This window comes from Microtus pennsylvanicus, chromosome 19, assembly GCF_037038515.1.
Source record: "Microtus pennsylvanicus isolate mMicPen1 chromosome 19, mMicPen1.hap1, whole genome shotgun sequence".
Taxonomy (NCBI): Eukaryota; Metazoa; Chordata; class Mammalia; order Rodentia; family Cricetidae; genus Microtus; species Microtus pennsylvanicus.
The window spans coordinates 28,922,372-28,949,872 of record NC_134597.1 but is presented as its reverse complement, the minus strand read 5'-3'; the positions used below and the strand labels follow the sequence as shown (position 1 = coordinate 28,949,872).

Below are 27,501 nucleotides of genomic sequence, written 5' to 3'. Positions count from 1 at the left end.
TCCAGTGGGCGCATCCAACACATGGAACTCAAGTACAGAAATTATATTTATCCAGCCCACTGCCAAAGAGATCACATGCCCTGTGAGTCACTCCAGATGTGCTCAAAAACAGAGCCTCTGTGTGGAAGCCCAGTCCCCCAATCCCAGAGAGACTTAGGTTAGGAGAGGTACCAACTTCTTTCCCACCCAGGAGATAGATTCTGCCTCCACCCTGTGGAGCCAGGGAGAGGCCCTTGCTGTCTGTCCTTCTAGACAAGAAAGGCCAGTGAGAACTCTGTCATTCCACAAAGAAGAACTCAGGGGCCCCCTGTAGCTCCCGGGGTCCCACGGGATTAGAGGGTCAATTTTTCTGCCTTCTGGAAGATGCCCTGGAAGGCCTTGATGCTGCTTCTGCTGTTTTCCGGCACCCAGGCTACTGAGTCCCGCAGGTGGAGCAGGGGTGAGTGGTGTTTAATCTTGCTTTCTCTGGTGCTCATTCATCTCTCTTGAATAGGATTGTGGCTACGGAGTGGAGGTAGAGGGAGGGAGGAATCAGAAGCCCTGTTACCACTTTGTAAACTATCTTTGCCAGTGCTCTATGCATATTGGCAGGCTCCTTCGTGGTAAAGGTGACAGGGAAAAAGACGGTGGAAAAATATCAAAGCAGCCGATTCGGGACCCTGGTGGAGGTTGTGAACCATGGGGTCGCCCCTGCTGCTGAGCCAGAAAGAACGCTTGATTGCTTCAGAGAATGGGGACAGGTCCTCCCCAGATCCCTGCTAGGACTTCTTGGACCCCTGGGAGCAGAACACAGAGGCAAGTTCAGCTGCCTGTGTGATGGACCGGTGGCCTTGAGATGGAGGAGGCTGCTACCTGAGGGACTAAAGCAGAGTGTTCCTGGTCACGCTGGCCAGGAATGAGGTCTCCAGGCTGCCGTGGATGCATTTTTGCAACCAGGTCAAGCTGCTGGGTGGCAGGTAAGAACAAAAGAGGCTTTGTGAGCACCCTCGCAGGGTGTTTGGCTCCTGCCACCTTCATCCCGTCATCATGGAAAGAACAGGATCGGTGCAGAAGCTTTCTTCTCGTGCTGACATCTTCTCTCTCGGGATGCCACTTCTCGGAAGCAAAGGGCATCTTTACTCTGCGCCCTGGGTCTGGCTGTGCTTGGCAGGCACTGGGAGCTTATCAAGCCGGCTCATTTATTGCTATCGGGAAATGACGAGCTGGGAGTGCTACCCACCCCGTGCCAGTCTGAAGGGAAATCTTTCCACCGCCTGCAGTCAGCTGAGTTCACGTACCCTGGAAGAACTGGGAAAACCGTGTTCCCTCAGATCAACCCAGAAGCTCTTTGCAGAGACCCCAAGTGGGATGAGGATTGGCATGGTGACAGGGATGTGCCCCTCCTTCTCCGATACAATGTCGGGGAAACAAAGAGAGGCCCGTGCTACAGCATCTGCAATGGAAGAGAGGGAGCCAAGGCACTTACCTTTTATTTTATCCTCCTTGTGCTTAACCCTGATTATTAGGGACTGGCCAGGCCTCTGAATAGAGCCAGGGAGTGAGTGTTGCTGAGATGTAAATAACACAGACTTTTCTCACACACACACACACACACACACACACACACACACACACACACACACCTGCCTGCTCATCGTGGGCACGGTCACACTTGGGGATGGAAAGCAGAGAGATCTTAGAACTGGATTCTGTCACTTACTCTTGTCATACCAGGAGTACAAGTCAACTTGCCTATTCAAAGGAGACAAAAGCATCTACTCTTCTGAAGGCATAGACTGTCCGGAAGCCAGGACGTGTAACAAGGCTCATAAAGATGTCGGCTGCTTCGGGAGCACTCCTGCAAGGACTCGGAGATTTCAGCTCTGCCTCTAACAAGACGGCTGCAGGATCTCCTGCAGGCCCCTAACTTCCCTGGATGCTGTTAGCAGGTAGCATCTTAACAACCACAAAGCTTGCCTTCACGGGGTTGATTTGAGGGACGTATTCAAAGATATGCTTCGAAAAAGATGAAGCACTAAGTGTCAGTGGCTATAGCACTTAAAAAACATTATTCGTTAATAAAAAAAAGTTGAGGCTCTCAACAGAGGTTTGCTAGTAATATCTGAGGCTCTTTGACGAAGGCTTTCCCAGCAGGGCCTCAGGCTCTGTCTATAAAGGATCAAGGCCAACAAAAATGACCAAAAGGCCATTATGGGACAATGATTTGAAGGGCTAAATTTATGGCTCAAGACTGTGTTCAGAAGCAACAAATGGCGTGGAGTCCTTCCAAGTTTCATCAAAACTCTTCCATGTAGTTGGCCTTTATTTTTCCTGTCTTGAATATTTTTTTCTAATTACAAAAGGACATAGTCCTTGTCACTTTTAAGTGAGCTCAGTTAAGAAGAGTGCTTCCCATGCAAGCATGAGAACCTGAGTTACCCCAGACTCCGTGTAGAAAAGATGGGTGTGGCCACCTGTGCTTGCAATCCTAGTACTGCAGAGACCGAGGCAGAAGGAACCCAGGGTTTACCATCCACCAGCCCAAGCCAACTGGTGAGTTCCAGGTCAATGAGACACACTGACTCAAAGAAGTGTTCCTGGGGGTGGCATTCTCAAGGCTGTCCTCTCTGTCTCTGTCTCTCTCTCTGTCTCTCTCTCTCTCTCTGTCTCTCTCTTTCTGTCTCTCTCTCTCTCTCACACACACACACACACTATAACAAATCATGGTGTCGATAGACACTGTCCCTTTTAAGCCGTCTTACTGCATCTGAGAATTGCCACCGGGCTATCAATGCATTCCTTAAAAAGAGTTTGAGGGAAGCCCTCCTTATTAGACTGTCTACCTCCATCCTTGCCCCCACACCCCACTCTCTCTATGCAAAGAAACCCACAAGAAGTTTGCCCACTACCAGGGTGCCTTCTTCCCCTTCTCCTACCCTCTTCCTAAGAAATGTTCTCTAGGATTCCCTCAGCATCGGAGATTCCACAGCGAGATCCAGGAGGGCCCGTTCCCTCCCTACCAGCGTGGTGAAGCAGTGACTCACCTGTGGTTACTGTGGTTAGCAGGGCCAACTTGAGGACACTGACCTACACACACACACTCCACATCCTAGCATCTTGTCAGAGCAATACTTGAAGGGAGAGGACTTCCCTGTCTTTAAAAAGCTGTAAAATCAATACGTAATAACCAATTACCATTGCTATGTTATTTTTAAGTACATATAAATTATTTCTATTTTCTTACATGTATTTGTATAGATAGATAGATAGATAGATAGATAGATAGATAGATAGATAGATATCTTACATTTATTGTGTGTGTATAGATGGACAGACAGATAGACAGACAGACAGACAGACAGACAGACAGACAGACAGACAGATCCATCCATGTCCATGTGTACCACTGTGCACTTGTGGAGGTCAGAAGACAACTTGTAGAACTCAGTTCTCTCCTTCCACCTTGTGTATCCTAGGGACTGGACTCAGGTTCTCACGCTTGATGTCAGTGCTTTAACTGCTGAGCCATCACGCCACCTCCTAAAGTATTTCTTTATGAAGCAGTTTGGTAAGGAAGACAGCCCCGAGGGTTAGTGGAATCTCCCTTTCAGGTGGGTGTGTCCTTGCTCTTGGATGCCCGGTTAGGTAAGGGCAATGAGTGGCAGGCGTGGATGCAGATCACTGCAGCGTGGATCGCCTACCACTCCCTGCAGGTAAACGTTTGCAGGTAAGGGAAGCAGAAGGTCTGGGCAAGGAGGGACAAGCCCCGAATCACTCTGCTAGAGGCTGAGAGGATGTGATTTCGTGACTATCTGAGATCACTCCCACGACCCTGTCCACTTGCCATCATTCCATCCCCCTGTTGCGGAGCTTTCTAGTCAAGGCAGCTCCCCTCCAACGCTGTCCCACAGGAACCTGGCACAGAGGCTATGACTGTGGCTTTCTCTGAACAGCACCAATTTTCCAAAAGGCTGGTCCAGGAGCCAAAAAGCGAACGACATCAGAATCTGGCAGGAGATCTTTCATGAGCAAGAACATTTCCCTTCCACACCCAGAGCTGCTTCAAGGATTCATTCACAGTGGGGCTGTGCTTAGACTCAGTGTGGATTGCAGCCTGCATCCTTTCCAGCAAGTTCTTTGGTGCAAATATATAACTGAGTGGACCCCAAGGGAGCACTGCACACACAGGAATGGGAGCAGGAAGGCAGAAAAGACTTTTGAACCAGGATTATGACAAGTCAGAGGTCAGACCCCACCATGAGCCAGCTTCCTGCTCAGGCGCCTTCTGGCTGCACTCTGTGCCCCAAAGTCTGCACAGGACAAAGAATGGAGAGATAGCAACTGCCTTACCAGAGATAAATGCAGTCAGCTCCTTCTGAGCTGGAGCTGGGACTCGGAAGAGATAAGGGGAAGGAGTGTGCAGACCAAAGTCAACTCTTCTTCTTAGCTAAGACCAGACCCAAAACTGCAAACGATGAGAGAATCACTCTCTTGCAGAGAGGTTTTGTAGAGCACTCTGAAAAGAGCCAAGCTCAGAAGCAGAGTGGGCAGTGTGTCTCTATATGGTATCATTTATCCAGTCACAAACAGTAATGGGCCAAGGCTAGGTACTAGGAATACAGTAATGAACAACACAGACAGGTTCCATTCCCTCATGGACCTGACATTCGTGGGGGGGAGAGGACGGGGGGGGGGGGGGGGGGACAAGCACATGAATTAAAAAAGATAACTGTGATTTGATGGACGTCAATAAAGTAAGGACAGGGGCTAGTGTGCAAAGGCTTATCATCCTAAATGTGAGCTCACAGAAGGCCCCTTTGAAAGAAAACCACAAACAGCCTGAGGGGGAAAAGTGGGAGTCTTACAACCTCGGTGGAGCTTGGGGGCAGGTATTTCAGGCAGGAGAAACAGATATACAAAAGCCTTGAGATAAAACCTTGGCAGAAGTGCTTAGAAACAGTGAGTTTGTTTGTGGCCAGAGCCACGTGGGGCGGGGGATGCAGAGTAAATGGGAGATATTAGCCCCAAGCCAAAGGTAAGGAAAAAGAGCGCTTAAATCCCCAAAGGATTTCCAGGGGAAGGAGAGTCTGCCTAGAAACCTAAAAGCTGAACATCTGTCCAGCAGTCAGTGTGGCCAGGAGATGGGTGAAAACACAGGACTGAGACCAGCACTTTGCTTTGCTAGTAGGCTGGAAAGAAGAAGAGGCACCTGGGGCCAGGAGGAGGTAGAAACACATGAAGAAACAGCCATGTGTTTATGGAGCCCTATAAGATCCAGCAGAAAGGAGAAACTGAATCGCTGAATCTGTCTTCACAGAGGCTGCGTGCACACATGAAGAATGTGGCTCACTAGGCAGTAGAAGGTGGTGTGTGTGCATGCGTGTGCGTGTGCGTGTGCGTGTGCGTGTGCGTGTGCGTGTGCGTGTGCGTGTGTGTGTGTGTGTGTGTGTGTGTGTACAAGAATTGGGTGACTGGCATGCGGGAGGAGCTAAAAGTAGAAAGAAGTTGTCTAAGAAAGTGTGAGCATGGGAGGAGACAGGAAACCCAGGGTCTGCTGGACAGCATCAGGGTCTAAGAGAAGGGGTGACTGGGATTTTAAAATACAGCTACTTAAAAGAGTAATGTCCCCCTCCAAAAACAGGCAGATGTGCAGACCTGGAAAGATGGCAGGAGTTGAACAATGGCTCCGTGGGTGAAGGTGCTTGCCACCAAGACCTGAGTTCCATCCCTGGGCCCCACATGATGGAAGGAGAGAATTCACTCCCATAAATTGTCTTCTGACTTCCACACGTGTGCGATCCATTTAAGGACACGTTTTATGCCAGACACATCTCTCCCATGATTAGTGAGAACTGAAGAACAATGGGGCTTGGGGCAAATGAGCATTGTGTACCTGTCCCTGGGAGGTTGGGCTGTGGAGCCTACAGGATAGGTAACATACTCTCGGGTCTGTCTCAAGCTGCAGGATAGGTAACATACCCTCGGGTCTAAGTCAACCTGCAGGATGGTTATCTTACTCTCGGGTCTATCTCAAGCAAATTTGGTGGTGCCTGACTTCTGAGCATCGCCATCTCTAAAATGAGACTTCTTTGTAGACGCAGGAAAGACGCAGCCTGCTGACGGGCACACAGTGGATACTCTAGGGTTCTTGCTAATACACGAGTGCCTTGATCTGGTAGCTTCTGCTTGAGGTCCAACCATGTCTCTCAACAGAAGGCAAGGGCGGGACTTGCTGCAACAGATGGATCACGTAGTTCTGGATCCCGTTTCTAAAGCAGCTTGATCCACCCGGCATGATCAGAGCAGGTGAATCCTTTGTTCTGCGCTGGCAGGTCCAATATGTCATAGACACTCATTTGCCTGTAAAGAAGGGGACAATCTCTGCCCTCATCCCCAAGGCCAACCTGTACTGCAGTCTTTTAAGCAAGCAGACCAGTGAGTCCCAGGGGTCCTTGAGACGGGCACGGGGAGAGACCCTCATGAGGATATTCACACTCCGGAGAGATGCTTAGTGGTTGGGCTCTGGGTATGCAACACTAGGGAGAAAAGTAAGCAAGCAAATAGGCCAGGTTTACACCCCACAAAATGTGCACAAGGCGTGTGAGTCTGAGCAAAGCTTCAGCAACCTTCTTGTCTGAGACCCAGTGGTCCAGGGAATGTGGGGCACTCTCTCTAACACTCTCTGTCTCCATTTTTCTCTCCCCCTTCTCCCTTCCCTCTAGTGGGAGGAGCCAAGCCTGATAGTGGTGCAGGACTACCTCCTTGCCAAGTTCACTCTGCTACACAGTTCAGGGATGGTTCACAGTGAACAAGGGGCTAAAGGTACAGTAGCATCCATAAGTCGGGGCTGCTGCTTTATTTAGCATCCGGCTGTTCTTTTAAGTCAGTCCTATTGAGCCTCCCTTCTGAGCCTTACAGTATGCAGAGCTGTGGGAGCAGAAAACTTGCTCCCTATCCCAGGAACTGGCAATCCAGAGAGCACATTCCAAGTGGGGAGACAGCAAGGCACTAAGTATTCAGAATGGACAAAAAAGCCTCAGAGGTGGATTCACGCCATGGGGTGCACAGGAGAGGATTCCTGGAGAAACAGGGCTGTCACCCAGCAACGTGAGAACAAGACTCACTTCAAGTTTTGTATATGTTTCTCTCAACCCCAACCGGCACTTGTTTTGGAAATGGGTATTTTTGGCAGGATTCAGTCTTCACAATTATGGACAAGAGCATCTAGGGATGGACACTTGTTAAATTCCCAGCTCCATGTTTGACATTGCCTAGGGGGACAGAACTGTTTCTCACTGGCTACTCCAGCATCTCCAGGTCTTACCTAAAGAGTCACATCGAAGCAGTTGGAGAGCTACTGAGACGTCAACCTATAGGAAGCTTCACTCCAGCAGCCTAGGGACATACAGGTCTCCAATGCACAGGATCAAGTCAGCTATAGAAATATGGTGTGCAACAATGCCAACAGATAGGCCAGTGTGGGAAATGGGAGAAGTAAAGGAAGGATATTTAAAATACCTGTGCTCCAGCTGAATAGCTGTATTAGTGAGCGCTGGGTTTGACTGCGAGACCCTGCCTCAAAGAACAAGGTGGAGGAGCGATGGAGGAAGATTCCTGAACTCTGCTTCAGCCCTCCACATGCATACACACATGTACAAGTGCACAGACACCCATGCAAACACCACACACATGAAAAGGAAAAGCAAGATATTTGTGCATTCTTCCCACACAACCTCCATCCACATCTGGAGGGCTGAGGCTACTTCTGACACTCACCACAAGTGTCATTATAGGCATGAGAATAGCAGCTGTTAGGAATGACAGTGACCATCGTTACGCTCAGTTTTGAGTGAGTAAGTTTGTTCTCCTTGACTCTGAGAGTTAGGGGTTCCATAAATAAAGCAAGCATGATAAAAGACATGTCCTCAGGAAAGGGACTAAGTGAAGAATGCCCAGGCCTAAAACTACAGTAACTTCCCTGGGGAGCCCTTGAGGAGCCCCTAGGGAGCCCATGATGGCAGGAAAGAGAGACCCTCAGCCTACGACATTGCTGCCTTCTCCCTCCATCTGCAGGAGGGTGGATATTTTTATGAGACTGACACATTGCCTATAGAACTCACAAGGCATTTAAAGGTAGATATTTTAAATTTTTCAGTAATAAAGAGGTTCTGGAGCTAGAAAAACAATGGTTCAGTAATGAAGAACGTTATTATTCTATCCTAAAACCTGGGTTTGATCGCCAGCACTCACACATCTGCCTGGAATTCCAGCTCCAGGAAATCCAAAGCCCTCTGCTTGCTTCCTTGGATACTGAATGCATGTGGTATAGACAAAGACAAGCAGGCATGCACATACTCTAAATAAAATACATAAATACTTTTTTAAAAAAAGATATGGCAGACGACATGGAAGAATTAAGGCAGAGATGACAAGGACACCTCCTTTGTGAGGACTAGCTCTCACTGTAGCAGAGGAGCTATGCAAGCTGCCAAAGGAGAAAGCCAATCAACAGTTGTACCCAACTATGGACAATAACAAGGACTAGAATGGCAAGATATTCCTAGAGATAAAACAGCAGTACTTCTGTCTTGGCTGGAACCAACAGCCATCTAATTTGACTTACCGTCTGCTCAGAGGGAGGAATTCACACCTGCTGCTTGTGACTGGTGAGGCCATGGACCCTAGAAGAAACCCTACTACTGACACCACACTAAACCAGTATAGTTTCTAACTGTACTCTAGATAAGTGTAGCTTTCAGCCCACATAAAGAAGCTTCTGTCTGTAGCAGATAGAAGCCATTACAGAACATCACAAATGACCAAAATGCAGAGAACAACTAACCATGGGGCTCCTGGCCCAAACTGAGAGATATAAAACACAGCCCCTTCACCTAATGCTCGCGGAACATCTCAGAAGAGGGGACAGAAAGATTCTGAGAGCCAGAGGACCAGGGAAGGACATCTGCTGTGAGACAGAGTCTTCTATATGTGACGGAAACTGTACCCACGAAGTCTCAACAATATGGTGGCCTAAATAAGACCTTAAAAAGGACAACGTACAGGCCTGGAGAGGTGGCTCAGCAGTTAAATGCACTGACTGCTCTTCCAAAGGACCTGGGTTCAATTCCCAGCACAAACATGGCAGCTCACAACGGTCTGTAGTTCCAGTTCCAGGGAATCCTACATACTCACACAGACATACATGCAAGCAAACCGCTAATGCACATAAAATAAAAGTAAATAATTCTTTTAAGAATCACAAGGCGCTTGTTTTAAAAACAAACAAACAAAAGAGACAACACAATGGACGTGCCAACATGGATGGGGGAATTCTCACAGGGCTCCACCCATACAAGAAGAACTCAGGCAATTGGTGGTTGCAGGGAGAGGGAGAATCAGTCTTCTCCAGAGATGAGACCACTGTGGGAGGCTGGTAAATCTCAGGAGATAAACCCTAAATACTTATGAACAACACTAAATGAATTCACCAGGTTGTGCTTATAAATTTATATACATACATATACATGTGTGTGTGTGTATATATACATATATATCACTTATAATTAAAAATTAGAGACTATGAATTTGAGAAGGAGTTGGAAGGAACATGGCCGAGGAGTTGGAGGGAGAGAAGAAGAAGAAGAGGTGTTGATGTAAATACAGCGCTCATATAAAATTCTCAAAAACTCAATTAAAAAATAGAGATGGCCGGGCGGTGGTGGCGCACGCCTTTAATCCCAGCACTCGGGAGGCAGAGGCAGGAGGATCTCTGTGAGTTCGAGACCAGCCTGGTCTACAAGAGCTAGTTCCAGGACAGGCTCCAAAGCTACAGAGAAACCCTGTCTCGAAAAAATAAATAAATAAATAAATAAATAAATAAATAAATAAATAAAAATAGAGATGTTCTGGGAGAATTGGGGAGTGAAGTTTCCCTCTGGTCCTAGCGTGAGTCCGTCTCCTCCATCTTTTCAGACATGTGTAAAAGAGAAGTTCATAAAGGGCAGTGGGAGATGGTGAGAGGGTGAGGTGCTTGCTGTGCAAGCATGAGGACTCAAGTTCGAATTCTTAGCACCCATGTAAAGGCCACGCACGGCAGCAGGAACGTGTAACCCCAGATCTGTGGGGTGGGGACAGCAGAATCCCTGGGGCTCCCTGACCAGCCAATCAAGCTAAAACCGAAGCCCCAGATTCAGTGAGAGAGCCTGTCAAAATACGAAGGTCAAGACATGACTAAGGAAGATAGCCAAATGCCAACTCCAAGCCCCTACAAACAAGGGCACCATTGCACGTGTGTACACACATGCGCACACACGCAGAAATGGCTTGCTCCTTGATCTATGCCAAGCACCCTTGTTTCCTTCCCTAGGAAGAAGACAGAGACCAAGCCCACACCCTGCTGGGACCCTCACTTGTGACTTCCAGGCTCAAAGAAGCATGTAGAAGCAAAAATCCCATTCACCCCAGTCCTGAGGAACTTGGGACAATGGTCACGAATGAGCTACTAAAAGGCCACTTCAGCGAAGCTGTCCATAGCCACTTTGTATGGGAAGCAGGAGAGTTCAATGGTAGACTTTTTTATTTTTAGGAAGGGCCTTTGTAGCTGAGATCTTCGTGTATCATGTCTGAAGGAAATCATTCTGGAATGTTTTACACTACTCTGCCCTCTTTAGCACATTTAACATAACTTAGTGCCCTGGACACAACTGAACATTTTACTGGTGGCTCCGGGACGCGACATGTAGCTGGGCAGCCACCAAGGGCTCTGACGAGTATAGTTAGCTGCACAGCTTCAGAGGGCCACCCTCATAGCCCTCTCATTTCTATATTCCTCTCTCTGGTTTTTCCAAAGGTCGCAATCGTTGTCTACCCACAGGCTTGTCAATCATTCGTGACCGGTGTCTGCTGCATAAAGGGGCTGAGCAGGTGGCAGGGACTGTCTGATCCAGTCCTGAAGACCTGGGGTTTCCATAAGCATCCTGTTCAACCATTTTCTGCTTTTTCCTTCACGCCTCCCTCAGTTCCTAGTGTTTCCGATCCTGCAGCCCATCAGGAACCCACCCAGCTTCCTCCAGCTTCCAAATGTGTCCCTGGCCTTGACTGTGCAGTAAATGCTCCGTTAAATTAGCTGGCCCTTGTGGGAAGCGCTGGACTCAGCCACATGGTCCCATCGAGCCCAGTGTCAAGGTCTTGCTGCAGCCTGCTTCCTTTCCTTTGTCATCTGCGTAAGGACCCGTGGCACTTCCCCTTCAGATACCTGGGTTAGCCAGAGTCTCTGATGACAAGGTTGCAGGGCAGTACTTACAGACTGACTGTTTTGAGCGCTCAGGTATGCAATGTATTAGGCAATAGTTTGGGGGTCTCCCTTGTGGGATTAGGGAATTCTCATTTTCTCATCTATTTTCTATTTTGCCTCATCTGTTTGGTTTTAACCTAATTTCCTAGTACAAACACAGCCCGAGCAGATCAATGTTTTCCAGTTTCTTGGCTGCTTTTGATGACCTGCTAGTCTGGCGTATCGGGGAGCTCTCTGAGACACAGGAAGAGACCTGTCACCTCCCCGCACTTACGTCCACCCACTTTCAAGATATACTTGAGGGCTTCCCTCAAGGTGGAGTAGAGGTGGCCATGTGCCTGCCAGTCCCACAGGTCAGTCTCTTGTCTCTTCTAGCTGCGCTGTTCCCTGCTGCCCACCGGCCAAAGAGGTCCTTGTCATTGCCGTTGAATCCAATCCTGCAGACCTCCCTGGAGGATGTGGAACTCCTCTATGAGGTAAGCAGAGGGAAAGTCATCAACCCAAGTCACCCAAAGATATGCGTGTCCTCTCTTTCTCTGAGAAGAGGTCTGCCTGGGCCCGTGGAGTTGAGGCAGGGAATGGCCTAAACTCATTCCTGGAGGTGATAAGTAAGGGACTCCTGGGACCACTTTACCTTTTCCATGTGTCCTGACAGAAATGCCAGTGTCCAGAGTTCAGTTCAGGCGTAAGGAAAGGTAGGGTTTGTCCCATACCCATAGATACCACAGTCACACCCAGGCACTGACTGGAAGGTCCCAAGCAAAAACTTTAGGCATCACACATCAGGAGTGTCCTGGCAAAGCCACACTGAGACCCAGGCACTGACATATCTCTGAGGCTTTGCCTGCTGTACAGAGATGCTGGCTCCACAAACTAACCTAAGTTTCCGGAAGCCTGTACTACCGGACAGGCTTCCTTCTTCCATTTATACCTGCTTCCCTGAGAGCCCACTCCTCAAAACCACCAGGTGCGTTTCTTGAGGTCTCTTGGTTCAGATCAGTGCCAGGAGCTTAAACTTCAAAGTCTGAACTTGAGTCATTGACCAAGAGTCTCTGACCCTGATTCTCAACTATTACAAGAAGTTTAAGTGTGAGACCCCAAATTCCCTTCCAGCTTTGACGCTTATGACACAGTGAAGTCAGGGAGGAGATTTCAAACACTGCCCTGGGCAGCAAACTGCCATACATGGCCTCCACTAAGCCTTAAAAGTGAGATTCACAAATCAATGGTTCAGGAGACAATAGTGTCATGGAGGGCAGAGGGACAACAGGGAGTGTCATGGGCAGCAGAGGAGGGCAGAGGGAAAGAAGGACATTTAGAATTTGGAGGCTTTCCATTCCTGGAGTATTTACTAGGTTCCTTGTGGAACAGGGCAGAGATGAAGATGATAGATACAGCCCCTATTTTTGCAAGCTGGTGAGATAGGACATCTCTGTATTCCAGTACCCCCAGCACAAGCCTCTGCATTCTTGAAATTCCCAGATTCTGGTTACAATTTTATCTGTGGTGGTCAGTTTTTACTTCAGAAGACCTTTGGCGGGTCAGAGGGGAAAAGAGAAGATGGAATCAGCCAACTAAATGACGGCATTGTAGTTGAGACCAGGCACGATGTCACATTTGCCCAAATCTGTCCTGCATATTTCTCATGCTGTCCCAATGCAGCACACATTGTAACTGGTCATTTTACAGAAAAGAAAGTTGAGGCCCAGAGGAGTTAAGAAGGAAGATCAGAGCTGGGCCCAGGTCCCTTGGATTCTACGCTCCTCTTATGGCTGCCTCTCTACATGTGACTAGTGACCCTCACTCTGTCCTTAACAATACCTGGCTTCATGGTTTTCCGTATCCCATTTTTCTCCACAGCTCTTGCTGGCTGAAATGGAGATCAGCCCAGACCTGAAGATCTCCATCAAGGATGAGGAACTAGCCTCCCTGAGGAAGGCCTTGAACTTCCACTCCATCTGCAATAATATAATCCCCAAGCACATCCCAGATATCCGCAGGCTGAGCGTCAACCTGGCCAACCACCCTGGAATCCTCAAGAAAGAAGATTTTGAAAGGACAGCACTGACCCTGGCTTACACAGCCTACAGAACAGCTTTGTCTGAAGGGCATCAGAAGGACATCTGGGCTCAGGCCCTCATTAGCCTTTTCCAGGCCCTCAGGCATGACTTGATGCGGTCCTTGGGCCCTGGAGTGTCTTCCTGAGAGCCTGGTGGCCCATACCAGGACCTTGAAGCATGGGCAGGCACACACAGTCTTCCAGGATATTCATCCTTTTCTCTACTCACAGAGTCCATGAAGAAAGTTTGTACTGCCCACACAGAGTAGCAAAGATAAATGAGTCATCCCAATACTCTTTTGTTTCTTGTTGCTTCCTGACATATATCTCTGACCTATAATATAATGTTATCTGAGCTAAAACAAAGAACTAGATTGAGCTTTCAAGATACCTCCAGAGGCCAACTGGTCTACCTGGTAATAGGCAGAAAACTAAGAAATACTTACCCACACACACAAGAGCAAGAACTGAGGACGGGGTCTAGACATGACAGGAAGATGGTGGACAGAATTTGTTGGTTCTAGGGGACCTGTGTTTAATGAATATTTCTGGCAGGTTCTATAATAAATATTAAAAAAGCAGAGATACATTCAAATAAACACACTGTTGTCTAAGGAGGATATACTTGGTTTTCCTCAAAGTCATGGAGAAGAATCAGTCAGAAAATCAGTAATGTGGTGACCTACATGGCTTGAAGGTAGTTGTTCTGAGACAGGAGAAATAGGAAGGCCATGGAAGTGCTAACAGTCCATCCACACCCCGTCATTTGAAAATGGAAGCCAAGCTAAAGCACATAATGCCCTCTTAATGAAAGAGGTGGCACCACCATGCTTGTCTGTCCTAAAATACTATAGTATTGTCCGAGATTTTGGTGCTCCTGATAAAACCCACTTTCAGATGACAGATTGTCTACTTTCAAATGCTGAACTTCTAATTTTCAAAATGTTGGGTCAATATCTATTATTTATATTAAATAATTACTGGTTGATACTTAAACTATATGTATGCAATGTCTTTGGCCCTTGTCTGATATTTAAATTATTTAGGACATTCTAACAAAGGAGGCGGACAGCTCTCAGGTCCCTTCTATTCATGAAATGGCTGCAGTCATCTAACAACTGTGGGGTTCTACAGGGAGCTTCCTGTATCTGTGGAGTCCCCGCTCCAGCTCACACACGAGATCCAGGGAAGCCTTGTCCATCCTGTGTGGGGTCCTGGGTTCTCCACTGTCCCCTCACATCCAGGTCATTAAAGTCCACTTTTCATTGTTACCCATACACTTGCCCCTTCAGCTATCCTTCTTGAGTGACCCGGCCCTAAACAAGCCAGACTTGTTAACCTTCTGGGCTGAGGTCATAGGCAATGACCTGTGTCGGGGAGTGAAGCACCTGCCTCCTGGAAGGCTTTGCCCCAGCACAGAAATCTTGTTTCTTTCTCCTTCTGGGCTCCAGCTGGATTCTGGGGTCTATACTGCAGAAAGTCTGATATTTGAGTGCGGGCATCTGCTGCGTGACATTCTGGAAAAGGTATTTTACAATTGCCACTTAAGCACAATGAGTTTGGACTTCCCAAATCTTCTAGGTGAGTTTTGCCTACATGTTCTAGCTGCATGATCTCTCTGCAGAAGACCTAAGGATCCAGATGAAGGTGCCTCACTAGAACAAGCATGGCGTTTCATCTTCAAATTCACCTCCTCAGGCAGTAACCATTGGTCCTGCTCTTTCTCACCCGAGTATTCTCTTCCTAACTCCCAAACCATTTCTAACAGTGACTGTCTCTCTCTCCCTCCTTCTTCTTGCCTTTGCTCTCTCTGTGTGTGCATATGTGTGTGTGCACGCGTGCAGTGCATGCATGTGCATGTGGGGAGTGTACATAGAGGCTAGAGGAGAGAGTCAGCTGTCCCACTCTACCAGCCTCTGCTTTATTCCCTTGAGACAGGGTCTCTTACTCAACTTGGGCTAGGCTGGCTACCAGAAGCCCCAGTAATTGTCCTAATTGCTGGAGTTACTGGGGTTCATGGTCACATCTGGATTTTTACATGGGATGTTAGAGATTTGAACTCAAGTCTTCATCTCACCCAGAAAATATTCTTACCCATTGAGCCACCCCCCCAGCCCAGATACTGTTTTTGCTCCTGCACATTACACGGTCTTTGATGTTCTGCTTGCCTCTTTCTCTAATATAGTTGGCGTCTCTGATGTTTCAACAGTTGGGTCCCGTTGTGACTATTTGGAGGGGGATAATGTCTCCAGCCTCTTCTAGAGGCCCCCTTCTCCTCCCTCTCAGTATTTCACCCCACCCATACGGCTTCCTTTGTTTCATTCAGCTATAACAAAGGACAGCATGCAGACATATTTGGATTTTGCAGAGATGAACCCATAATCCGTGACCTACTCTGTGTAGTTTCCTGGATGTGAAGTGAGCAGGGGACCAGCAATATCTCAGTTCCTAGATACTGTGCAAAACCCTCAGAGTGCTTTGCTCCCGACAGAAGACTACACTAGATTCGTACTCAGGAGCTAGCAGAAGATTAGGTTGGCTGCCTACCATGTTGTAAGAGCAGCAATTTGTGGGGAGGAGAACTGGAGACAGGTGAGGAGGAAAATTATTTCAAGAAATGCTGAGATCAATAGTAATTCATTCACCCAACACACACACACACACACACACAAATTAAAAGCATTTTATATTCATACATTGGAGCCTAAATTTATGTGGCAATCAACGGCTGAAAAAAATGTGAAAAGGACATGACCTTTTCAAGATAAATGAAAACTTTATTTTCAAATTAACTGATTACTTAAATCATTTTTATTAAATTAATTTATATTTTCAGCCCGATCATAGTTTCTCCCTCCCTCCTCTCCTCCCAGTCCCTCCCCCTAGCCCCCACTATCCTCCCCCACTCCTTCTTTCTCTTCAGAAAAGAGCAGGCTTCCCCTGTAAATCTGCTAGCCATGGCATAGCAAGTTACAATAAGCTTAGAAACCTCCTCTCCTATAAAGGCTGAGCTAGGAGATCTGGTAAGAGGAAGGGGTTCTAAAAGCAGGTTGCAGAGTCAGAGACAGCCCCCTGCTCCCATCGTTTCCTACCTCCTGTCCCACAAGAGGACCAAGCTATACACCTGTAACATTTGCTGAATGCCTAGTGACCTCCCATGGAGCTCTCTGGTTGACGTTCAGTCTCTGGGAGCACCTGTGAACTCTGTTTAGTTGATTCTGTAGGTTTTCTTGTAGGACCCCTCTGGCTCCCCACAATTCTTCCTCCCCCTCTTCCACAGGACTCCCCGAGGTTCACCTGTTTGGCTGTGGAGCACTGCATCTGTTTCCATCCATTGCTAGGAGAAGCCTCTCTGATAATTGGCTTAGGCACCATTCTATGAGTATAGCAGAATCGTTTGGAATCATTTCGTTGGCTTTTTTTCCCCCAGTCGTTTTTAGTTCTATCCCAGGTCTCTGGGCTGTCCAGCCTCTGGGTCCTGACCCTCCAGGCAGTGCCAGGGGTGGGTAACCTCTCATGGCATGGGTCTCAAGCTGAACCAATCATTGGTTGGTCACTCCCATAATTCTGCACCACCTTTACCCTAGTACATCTTGTAGGCAGGGCAAACTGAAGGTCAGTAGTTACATGGCTGGGTTGGGGTCCAAATTCCTCCAGTGGAAGTCTTTCCTGGAGTAACTAGATGATGGTGATGATGATGATGATGATGATGATGATGATGATTGAGGTATATATTTTTCTCTGCTCCTCTCCCTTCCTCTCCCCTCCCCTTCTGCCCTATCCCATGGTCCCCATGCTCCCAATTTACTCAGGAGATCTTGTCTTTTTCTACTTCCCATGTATATTTGATCCATGTATGCCTCTCTTAGGGTCCTCTTTGTTGCCTAGGGAGTAACTAGATTCTTAAGCATCACTCTTGTCTGAATGAAGACAGATTAATTTTACGCGCAAAAAGTTTTATAACATTGACTTCACTGATACATAAAATCAAATATTATGTTACTGTTCAACAAAATAAAACCTCCCCCAAATAATAGCCCCACACTTGGCTCAGTGAAGGACAGAGGCAACGGGGTAGAAACAGACCCTCCTGCTTTCTCCTCCTTCTTGCCCATCCTACACACGTGCGACAATCAGATTTACTCACAGAGTGCTTGCTGAGGAGACAAGCCTGACATGGCCACATTGTCCAGAAGCTTCCTGGGCAGCTGAGATGCACACAGCCATCTGCATCTCTGGGGTCACAAGGACAAACCTGTCACAGCTGATGCTGTGTTGCTCAGTCACCTCACCTGAATCTAATGAAGGTGTCACATCTGGGATCACTCCGTCCAAGGCATGTCATCAGGAGAGCTAGCATGAAAGGAAATCCCAGCTAAATGACTTGGTAATCTCCCCTATTCTCCCAGCCTGTCTTAATAGATTACATATCCTCCTTTCTTTGGGGTTAGCAAACACAACCTGAAACCTGCCACCGCAGCCGTGTTGATGTTTCCAAACACCCATGTGTCTGCATGGTGCTTTCTTATTATTGGGGGGGGGGGGTTGTAATGTGTAAGGCTCAAAAACAGGACCTCCTGCCCACTGGGCAAGTGCTCTGCTACCGAGCCACGTCAGCAGCCCTCACACCGATGTGAATGGCTTCCATCTTGATGAACTGGGACTCGATGACCTTTGAACAACTCTCTTCCCATTTCTCCCCACACCTTGGCCACTGCTCCACTTCCCATGAGAGTTTGACTACGTTAGTGGGGGGGCCTCACACCTGTATTCTCAACATTTGGGAGACTGTTGCAGAAGGATCCCCATGAGTTGGAGGTCAACCAGGGCCACATAGTAAATTCCAAGCTATCCTGGCCTAGAGAGTGAGACTGTCTCCAAAAGACAAAATGCATAGTTTGAGAGTTTGACTACTTTAGGTGCCTTCTTCACATGGAATCTATCCAATACTCCTTAGCACTATATTGGAAAGCACTATCTTCATATGGGCAACTGATAGGCCAGGCTAACTCCTGGCCCTAACGTGCAACTTGCCTTGCTTCATTTTAGTCAACAGATTTCACCTATGGTGTATTACAGTTGGCCCGATGGCGTTACTAAACTCACTGGAATCTTTGTCACCTCAGATTATGTCATGGAGGAATTTGAAGCGGCTCCTGAGTTTGACAGATGCTGATTTCTACAGCTGTTTATTATTATCCAATCCCTCTCATCTCTGTAACCAAAACATCACAAGCATGTGGTCGTGTTTATTCTGCATTCCCAAACCGTCCCAAATATGAGGCAAGGATGCAGAAAATGATCTAGCCCGTCTTGGACATGCAGGTAGAGATGACTCATCATAGCCCGGGCTATGATAGCTGGATGAGTTCAAAGATCTGTCAGTAGTTTCTCTGACCCTGAAAATCAAGGAGAATGGGTTTGGTTGGGCGCTCTACTTTTAGTCCAGGGATCACTTCAGGAGCTTAGGCTGCAGAGTTTAGAGGTGAATGCTCGCAAGCCACAGCTCTGCAGCCCAGGTCAAGGTGATCTGACCAAAACCATCTTGTAGGAGATATTAGGGTCTTCCCTTTCTCTTTCTCGTCTTATTTCAAATCTACATGTCCTTTCTGAAAAGGAAAGGAAAAGAGGCTAACCATTTCTCCAGATCTGTAAGCAGGAGAAATTCTGGATCTAACTGTTGATGAGCCTTGTCCCCATCGCCAGCATGGGCCTGCGTTCTGTCTCTGCCCTGTGTTTCCATCAAGGAAGACTGCCTGCTTCCTTTCTTTGGTAAAGAGCCTCAGAGAGTTTCATAAATACCCACTCCAACTGTCATCTAGTCTTTTCTAGAGCAGAGGGGAGCCGCCCCCTCCCTTCCCACTCATCCCAGGGTCTTTGCTCCAGGCCAGTGCTTCCTGCTGGCTCTGACCTTTCTATCCCCTAAGTGTCCAAGAAGCAAACTTTGCCTGAGGGGAAGTCTTAATACTGTTCAGTCCAGAATTAATGTCCATATTCTCCTGTCACCAAAAGTGTTGTCTTCCCGGGGTGGCGAGAGAGTGATTCTCTCAGGAAAACCGGGTCCCATGCTCAGAAACAGTGCAGCGGTGCTTGGGGAGGTGGGATTATGCGCGGGGTGCTGACCAACATCCAACCCCTGGGATGTTTGAGAAATGGAAAAACAAGCTTCGGAAGCCGCCTGGGTTCTGCCAAATCAGCAGGCCCCTGCTGTGACCAATCGAGGGCTGCCTTCAGAGGCAACGTTGGCTCATTCTTTTCAACTTGCCGGTAGGCTTTGAGGAATGGGCGGAACGACGGCCCCTGAGCCTGCTTCCCATTGGTGCAGGAAAGTTAAAGGTGGGCCTCCAGCAGGTCTTAGGACTCTAACAAAAAGGAATGTCTTGGAGATTCTTCATGCCTGCTTTGGAAAGCCAGACTCCAGGAAAGCTCTAAGTAGGAGCCCAATTTGAAGGAAAGACATCCAAGCAGAGTTAAGGTGTCAGATCCTGGGAGACAGCGCTCCCCTCACCCTTCCCCAATCTGAGGTCTGCACGTGCCTCAGACTCAAACCGGTGCTTGCTTTAAGGGAAGAGGCTACCAGATTTTTTACCAACAGTCAGCCAGGTCGGAGGGAAAACAGCAACTGCCCCCAAAGAGAGCAAGAAGAAAAGCAACTGTTTTTATTTTTTGAAGCCTTCAATGGTTCTTCACAGCTGCAAGCACGTTGCTTGTGAGGTCTTTTGCTGACACCTAGAATGGAGCCGCCCTCTCGTTAACCACAGAGGGAGAACCCACCGCCCCCCGGCACAGAATCCTTTTCCAGCTCCTTTTCGATGGCCATAACACTATGCTGCTCAATCCTACCTAAGGGAGCCCAGCTTTATGTGGAAACTGGGTACAGCCACCCTGCTTTTCTGCTCCCACGATCAAAGAGGACTGACCCTTGGAAGCCAGGGAAGGTGTGAGACGTCTTCTCGGATTGGGAGCGGTGCGTAGAGTGGAGCAGAGGAGAAAGCCAGCCGTCCAGGTCTCTGTCGAGGACTCAGTCCAGACAGGTCCACCATGGGTTTGCTGCAGGGCCTTCTCCAAGCAAGAAAGCTGCTATTGGTCATCTGTGTGCCGTTGCTGCTGCTGCCTCTGCCCACCATCTACCCCACCAGTGTAAGTAACAGCCTGCCTACCCCTGCCAGGGCGTCAGAGGGAGTCCGGGAGCAGAGGAGGTCTGGGAGTGTTTGTGGGGCACCCCAAGATGACTTCATTATGGTTGAAATCGTCTTCATTTGGATGAACTTGTCATACTTCTCCACCAAAGTACTTTCTTCCTTCAAACTACCGTTTCCATTCCCCTGTCTCAAGAAAGGCCCTCCAATTCTGGCCTCCACTGAGTGGGAGACCATAGCTGAAATGACTGTCGTGTTGCAAAAAAGCGCAGGAGATGTGGTTGCGCCCACAGAAAGGACAGGCCGGGGAGCCCCTATTTCTCTACCTGTGGCTATTATTATGTGACACCAATTAGAGACACAGAAGGTCCTTCACTAACTATCCAGAAGGGGTGGAGGTGGGAGGGAGCCTGTCTAGAGATCATGGTGGTCTCCGACCACCAGATATGAAAATGGCCATCCTGAACCTGCTATGCAAACTTTTGGGAAGGGGGTATTGAAATTGGAAGCACAGGTTAGTCTGTTACTCTGCTCCTCAGACTATCTGGAAGCTTCTGTGTTTTCCTTTTTGTCAAAAAAAAAAAAACTAAAACAACAAGAAAACTTTGCAAGCCCCAAAACTGCAGCCCATGGCCTAATTTTAAAGCCTGAGTTTGGAAGCAAAGGCGCTGAAACTGTTCAATCAGTCTCTTGGACCTTCGCGGTCTCCTTTCCCTTATTCCCCTCTCTCTCCTCACATGTCTGGTGTGCAGCGGTGTGGGGGGGGGGGGTAGCCCACCTCCAAGCTGGCACTGTCCTTGAGACTTTAGAAAAGAATAGGCCAAGGCAGGTTAACTAAAGGAATCTCTCCCATACTGTTCTCTGGGGAACTGGGTAACCAAGATGAAATTTAAAAAGTTGAACAGAAGGGATTATCATGGTCTTGTTAAACACAAGCTGACTTAAATCTTCAGCAAACTAAATACTTCAGCCTGCCAAGGAGACACCAACTAACTCTGGTCTGGGATTAGCAGACAGTGATTGCCAATGACATTTTTTTTTTCTGGGCTGTGTAACAGTTAATTTTCTGCTTTGTCTAACTGATTGTTTTGAGTTTTCTTTTCATGGTATTTTTCTTCCAATGCCAGGTTAGTTTAAGGAAATGCCCTCTTCTACTGAGCAGTATTAGGAAGCCCTGCCTGCCCACCTCCTCGCTCCCCCACCCTCCTGACAGCCTTCATCCTTGGGGACCTTAACTAGTGGCCACAGGAGGCACAAACTAGGGGCAGTTATATCTCCCGGCTACCTTCCACCCCTTGCATGCAACTCTGAGACTCCGATATTAAAATACTTAGAATTCCTAGACGGAATCTCTTGTTCTAGGCTGCCCTTGAGAGAGGCGGCCGAGCATCTGGGCAGGAGCCCTTAGCTTGCAATCTGCTGGTTCTCCCAAGTGATGAGCCATAGCCACATTTTAGGGGGCGTCAAAATGATTTTTCCTCTCTCCTTACCCAATTCTTTAAAGTCTGGACTCTATGATGTTACAGAACAGGGTAGAGCTGGGGATGTGGCTGTGTGGTACAGCAGTTGCTTGGCATGCAAAAGGCCCTAGACTTGCTCTCCAGCAGAGAACCACCAAAAGGGACATTCGTCTGAACACATCGGTGTCCCTAGTGGAAGCTGCACCCCAGTCTCTCAAAGGAGATTTTTCAAAGTGCCCCCCAGTCACTGGCGACAGCAGAGGGACAGACTTCAAGTCCCTTCTAGTGGGGCTTGTGTGAGATATAACTGAGGGGTGTTGAAGGGTGAACTTCCTGGAGAGGAAACCCAAGGTAGAAAACTGACTTTATAGGGAAAAGCCACTTTGAAGACTTCCCCATTTATTGTCTGTTTGGTTGTTCTGTTTCTTTGTTGGGTTCTGGTTCTGTTCTGTTCTGGACATTGTCTTGCCATGTAACCCAGGCTAGCCTCAAGCTCACAATCTTTCTCCTATGCTCAGCTTCTGTTCTGATTTTAGGAGGGAACGAAAAGAAACAAGCACTACCCATTAAAGGCATTCCTGATCTGAGTATTCATGTGGGGCCTGGGGGTTCCAGAGCAACCCCCCCCCCACCCACACACACATAAACCCAATAAGATAAGAGAGACCTGTTAGCCGACTAAATTTATCCATGTCCCAGAGTCTGGTCAGATGTGGGGAACTCTATGGAGTCCCAGGGGTATCTAACTCCACAGTCTCCTAAAGGTGGAGAGGGCAGGGAAATGGCAGAAGGAAGCTGGTGTGGATTCCGGGGGCAATCTAAGGAGAAACAGACACAAGATGGAAGACCTAAAGGTGTCTTCCGTCCTTCTACTCTAAAAGAAGCTAGACAAAAACGACAGTAGGTTACTCTATTTCAACTCTGCAGGGGACAAGAGATCTATCAACGTCTCATTATGCTATTTACAGCAGAAAAGTTATCTTAACCTACTTAACTCTTCCCTGTTCCAATCCAATGGTGCATAGCAGAAAGAAGATCAGTCTGTTGCGCTCTCTCTCTCTCTCTCTCTCTCTCTCTCTCCTTTTCTCACTTAAATCGGGGCCCTGTAAAGGTTGCCCCAGTGAGGGACAGACAACATTCTGCCCCATTATCCTAACCTGGACTTAAAACTCTTCCTCTTGCCTCTCTGCCACAAAGAGGAAACGTGGGCTAGAGCATCATGTCTACAATGAGGAGGCCGTTTCTCTAAACTGCATCCTTTCCAAAAGGTATCACTTCTAACATGTTATCAGCAATTCTGAAAGCTGTACCTCTTATCTCATCCTTTGTCCTTCTGGAAGATTCTGTGGGTGCTACAGTCAACAGTGGGCTCACTTCCCCTTCCTAACCCCAGCCTGCCATAATCCATGGCTATCCGGAGGGAGCAAGGTCCCTTCCACCAAAGCCAGCTATCGCTGATCCCGGAACGGAGCAAGATTTGTCAGGTTCCTTGTTGGGCAGGCAGACTGGGCTGGATCATACCTGCATCCTATGCAAACATTTAAGGGAGTCATAGTTGGCTTGGGTCTCTGTATAATTGTCCTCTGTGGGCACTTTGGAATGTGGCAATTATTAAGATCTTGGAAAGTGACGTCCCAAGAGTGAACCTCCTAACCTTCCTCAGGACCACTCCTTGGCACCAATCACACAATCAGCCCTGCTGGTAGCCAAGGCTAGGAACAGTGGTGTTTTTATCAAGTTGTGTTATCTACCCTCTGTACGCTTTGCTTGCACAGTGTGGTTTTGGGTGAGTTGAGGAGAATACTGGTAAATTTCCAGATTTTCCTACCCTGCCATCTCCTGCAGATGGTCAGCCTTCTATCCCCTCTATAGAAGGATATTTCTGTGGCACCAGGCCATGGGCGTGACCTCCAGGGACAATGAGAACATTTCGGGATTGTCATAACAAGGGAGGATCTACTGATGGCTAAGTGGGAAGAGGCAAATGATGGTACCAGGCTCAGTGCACCCATGGGAAAGCCCAAGAGCAAAGAATGAGCCCACCTCAAGTGTCATTAGAGCCAAGGCTGAGAAAAGATGTGTCTGTTCTCCTTCCTCCAAAATGAGCCTCGGTCTAGGGATTGCTGCCTTTCTGTACCCACCCACTCGGTCTAGGGATCGCTGTCTATCTGTACCCACCCACAGTCAACACCAGACCCCTCCCAGAGAAAAGATCCCCCACTCACTGCTAGTACATGGTACAAGCTCAGGCTGCGAATTGAAGGGGAAACTAGCCAATAGTTCTTGCCTGGCAATTCGTTGAATTAATTACATCTAAGTCAGATGTTGTGGCAGGCCTCTAGTCATGGAAGCTGACTCAGGAGAACCACTTGAACCCATGAGTCTGAAACCAGCCTGGCAGCATAGCTAAACCCTTTCCCTTAAAAAAACAAAACAAAAAAAAACCCAACACAAAACAAAAACAAACAAACAAAAAACCTTACCTAATCAAATTGCTTGAAAAAATATTTTTAAAACAAGGGGATTTAACTTTACTTACTTTTAAGATAGTAAAGAGAATTTATATTTCAAGAGAATTTGGGGGGGGAGGGGGAGTGGGGAGGTTCAAGACAGGGTTTCTCTGTAGCTTTGGAGCCTGTCCTGGAACTAGCTCTTGTAGACCAGGCTGGCCTCGAACTCACAGAGATCTGCTTGCCTCTGCCTCCCGAGTGCTAAGATTAAAAGTGTGTGCCACCACCGCCCAGCTTCAAGGGAAATGTTTAATGTAACATCAGTATGTAAATACAATGAAGCTGGAGTCAGGGGTGGACTCAAGGCCTTGCTGGTCTCCCTAGGAGAGTCCTGAGGTAGAAGTTCTCCCCAGAGGCGGTGAGAACACATTACGGAAGCCACCTTGTGGGTTATTTTTAAATTTCATTTCTTACCAAACCACTTCGTTTCAGTGGGTACATAACAAATGCCCCAAAAAATCTTCACAGAAGGTAGACCTGGATTAAAGGTTAGGATGGCTGACCCCAGACCCCAGATGTGAACCAATCAGACACACACTGATCTATCTTCCATTACCCCCAAGAGCCTCCAGTAGCTAAACAACTTGATCCAATATGCACCAATTAAAGCTTTGAACTCCATCTCTACTGTTTGTGAACTTGACCCAAATGCTGCACTCAGAATCAATCATCACTCTTTGTGGCTTTAAGAATCATCAGAGCTAGGACTCTATCAATATCCAGATATTGATAGTCCAGGCTGCATATGGACACAAGAGCCAACCACACGCACAGCACGGGTCCTTCCGGTGGGATCTAAGTTGTCTATTGTCTTGGCCCTGGGTCTCATCGGGAGTCTCCATGGCAACAGTGACTAAGTACCTCTTTCCTCCCCTTCCAGGAGGCCGCGTGTGCTTACGTGTTGCTTGTGACTGCCGTGTACTGGGTGTCCGAGGCGGTGCCTCTTGGAGCAGCAGCCCTCGTACCCGCCTTCCTCTACCCGTTCTTCGGAGTTCTCCGATCCAGTGAGGTTAGACCACTTATGACCCAACCCTGTGTTCAGGTCTGCGGGACCAGCGAAGGAGGCCTTCAGATGACAGGAGATAGGCGCTGATGGGAGGGGCCGTCCTTACGCACAGGAAGAGCTCCCAGGCGCCGGGCTTTGCATCTCCTGATCCAGACACTGAATTCTTCCCCTTCTTCCTTCCATCTTCATTCACCCCCTTCAAAGCGCTCAAAACTTGTTGCTTTGAAGCCTTCCCTGACCAAACACAGCCCATTGTTCCTTACATGTGAAGTTTTTGGTTTTGGTTTTTTTATTTGTTTTTAAGACAGGGTCTCACCCTCTAGCCCTGATTGGCTTGGAACTAATTACATAGACCCGTCTGGCCTGGAACTCATAGAGCTCCACCTGCTCCTGGCTCCCAAGAGCTAGAGTTAAAGGCATGTGCCATCATGGCTTTTAGGAACTCTACGGTTTGTGCCTATAGGAGACAGGGACTGATCTTTATCCGTGTCTTGTGTGCCCTTCAGACGGCAGCCACACAGACAGGAAGCAGGGCCCCCATCTGCTGGGCTCACAGGAAGAAGGGACTGAGCAGTTGACAGGGATTTACTATGTGTCCCTGTGCCCTGGCTCCCTTCTTCTCCCTTTCTAAGACAAAAGCACCCATTTCTGGTCCATCCTCCCCAACTCCAGATCACTGCGCGATCTCTTCGCCTGAGCGGCCCCTCTGTTCACTTTACAGTGTTCAGCAAAGCTCCCACCGCAACTGCTGCTGGTAACAACTCAGGATATGACCAAATTTCAGGGCAAAGCATACCTTTTTTTTAAAGATTTATTTATTATGTATACAATATTCTGCTTGCATGTACACCTGCAGGCCAGAAGAGGGCACCAGATCTCATTACAGATGGTTGTGAGCCACCATGTGGTTGCTGGGAATTGAACTCAGGACCTCTGGAAGAGCAGTCAGTGCTCTTAACCTCTGAGCTATTCCTCAGCCCCCTGCTTTAAAAAAAAAAATGAAAACAGCCTGCAGGATGGGAGCCAGGTAAATAGTGTGCCTCCTTCGTTATCTGGCTCCATCAGGGCAGTGGTTCTCAATCTATGGGTCGTGACCCCCCTTGGGGTTGAATGGTCCTTTCACAAGGGTTACATGTCAGATATCCTGCATGTCAGATATTTCCATTGTGATTCATACCAGTAGCAAAATTATAGTTCTGAAGTAGCAATGAAAATAATTTTATGGTGGGGGGTCACCACAACATGAGGAACTGTATTAAAGGGTCGCAGCATTAGGAAGGTTGAGAGGCGCCGGTCTAGGTCACCTAATGAGGAAATTGAAAAGCCGAGTCGGGCAAGTCAGGTGCACTGGAGGACAGCAGTGAATGGGCGATTGTGTCTGCCTAAGAATCGGCACTACCTTAGAAGTCGCCTTCATTCTTCAACAGAGAGCTCTCAAGAGTTCTAGGAGGGGGTGTGGATGGCTCCAGTCTACACAGCAGGAAAGAGGCTTCGAGAGTAAAACTGACCCCGCTCATACAGGAGAAAGCACTAGACTGTACCTGTTAGATTTCAGAGCCTGGAATCGTGTTCTCTCTACCATGCGAAGACAATTCCTAAAACAGATGGGCCTCCATAGAGTTACCAATTGCTGGGAACTGCAGGTATCCCTGCCTCTGTGCTGGGAGGAAGAAGGAAGCTGGCCTATGGGCTGCCTTAGCCTTGAACAAATGAACATTCTTGAAGTTCCTTTGATGGTTGTATTTGGTCACCAATAGACACCGTCTCTTTCTACGGGATGAATTTGACCTTGATGATTGTATATGGTCACCAGTGAACAGCTTCTCTATCTATGGGATGTTCTTGACTAACCAATTTTTGTTAGTTTGCTTTCGATTCCTTTTTCTGTGAGTAATCATAGCCTGAGAATAGAATTCCCAAACTGTGAGCAAGTTTTTGTCCCTAGAGATATGTGCGTAACATGGATACAAGAAAAAGTCACAGGGCTGGAGAGATGGCTCAGTGGTTAAGAGCATTGCCTGCTCTTCCAAAGGTCCTGAGTTCAATTCCCGGCAA

The 27,501-nt window shown here is 48.0% G+C and overlaps 2 protein-coding genes across 3 annotated transcripts in view; both read left to right on the top strand.

Moving 5' to 3' along the window:
• Positions 1-94: 94 nt before the first annotated feature.
• Positions 95-14,327, top strand: Fam180a (family with sequence similarity 180 member A). Its single transcript, XM_075953758.1, has 3 exons — positions 95-439; positions 11,648-11,748; positions 13,133-14,327. Exons 1-3 carry the CDS (start codon positions 364-366, stop codon positions 13,475-13,477), a joined length of 522 nt encoding a protein of 173 aa, XP_075809873.1. The 5' UTR covers positions 95-363; the 3' UTR covers positions 13,478-14,327.
• Positions 14,328-19,713: 5,386 nt separating this feature from the next.
• Positions 19,714-27,501, top strand: part of Slc13a4 (solute carrier family 13 member 4) — a 40,808-nt gene continuing 33,020 nt past the window's right edge. The window contains exons 1-2 of one of the 2 annotated variants that reach the window (XM_075953700.1): positions 19,714-20,471; positions 25,321-25,449. In XM_075953700.1, coding sequence (XP_075809815.1) covers positions 20,373-20,471; positions 25,321-25,449 — 228 coding nt within the window. In that variant the 5' untranslated portion in view covers positions 19,714-20,372. The remainder of the gene's footprint in view (positions 20,472-25,320; positions 25,450-27,501) is intronic. The other variant, XM_075953699.1, reaches the window with a different exon arrangement.

Coding starts and splice junctions, on each gene's coding strand:
- Fam180a (XM_075953758.1), top strand. CDS start 364: ATGCCCTGGAAGGCCTTGATGCTGCTTCTGCTGTTTTCCGGCACCCAG. Junction 440..11,647: donor GTCCCGCAGGTGGAGCAGGG/GTGAGTGGTGTT, acceptor TGTCTCTTCTAG/CTGCGCTGTTCCCTGCTGCC. Junction 11,749..13,132: donor ATGTGGAACTCCTCTATGAG/GTAAGCAGAGGG, acceptor TTTTCTCCACAG/CTCTTGCTGGCTGAAATGGA.